The sequence below is a fragment of the Trichinella spiralis genome (assembly GCF_000181795.1).
Source record: "Trichinella spiralis strain ISS 195 chromosome Unknown Scfld9, whole genome shotgun sequence".
NCBI lineage: Eukaryota > Metazoa > Nematoda > Enoplea > Trichinellida > Trichinellidae > Trichinella > Trichinella spiralis.
In genome coordinates, this window is record NW_003526948.1 from 6,154,919 (window position 1) to 6,155,835 (window position 917).

The following is a 917-nucleotide window of genomic DNA, read 5'->3' on the forward strand; positions in this document are numbered from 1 at the left end:
ACTTTATAACAAACGAGGAAGGACTAGTTAAGTAATGGACAAAGCAAATTCATTACCTACCTTCACTAAAGGATCCAAAAAACAAATTCCATTTTTCATTCTCATTACTGGAAATTATTAATTTTGCTCTGACATCCAAGCATAGAATGAATGTCAGTAACAGAAAATAGAAACCTGCTAGTTTCCAGCTGGCCTATTGTTGAAGTCCTATAATCATAACATATAAAACATAACTTATTTTTGAGTCATAGATGATTTGGGCGAGTAAAATTCAAAATGCTGCTTGACTGATGGTCATATCACACTAATATAATGAATTGCTAACCACAGAGAGCCCATTTTGAAGAGATGTACAAGACTAGGTAAACAATATAAAAAGAATATCACATTGACTCTGGTGTAGTAAGAGCGTAATGGCCTAAGAGTAATGGAAAACCTAAGGCAAGAAACATTTGAATCATTCTTGACAGTTTCTCAAATGCCCATCATTTAGTGTAAGACTGTTCTCCGAGCATTGCTAAAAGAATTTCATCTACAGGAATATTCAAAATTAAAAACCTTGTTCACTGAATTTTACTGAATTATGACAATTCACAGATAAGAATTTTCCAAATTATCACATTAGAAGCCTATTTTTGTGCAATATGCCTGTGATTTTATTCTATAAATTTCAAATGATCAAACCGAAAGCTTTATTAAATTTCTCAAAAAATCATCAATTGCGGATTATAAAAAATTTACATACCTATAATTGGCACACAATTGCTTGCAATAATCATAAAATTATTTTACAATATGCCGTAGTTCTGAGAAGCATGGAAGAAGTTTCACCGTACAAACTGGTGGATACCTTTAAAGATTCGAATTTATACCATGCATGAGGAATCCACGATCTTGAAAAGAATTGGGAATTGATT

The 917-nt window shown here is 31.8% G+C and overlaps 1 protein-coding gene across 1 annotated transcript; it reads right to left on the reverse strand.

Moving 5' to 3' along the window:
* Window positions 1-56: 56 nt before the first annotated feature.
* Tsp_10597a (conserved hypothetical protein) lies at window positions 57-105 on the reverse strand (the record flags this gene model as incomplete). The annotated part of the gene is made up of 1 exon (XM_003372299.1): window positions 57-105. A coding segment is annotated over exon 1 (49 nt), but the record flags the coding sequence as incomplete, so codon positions are not given.
* Window positions 106-917: the final 812 nt, after the last annotated feature.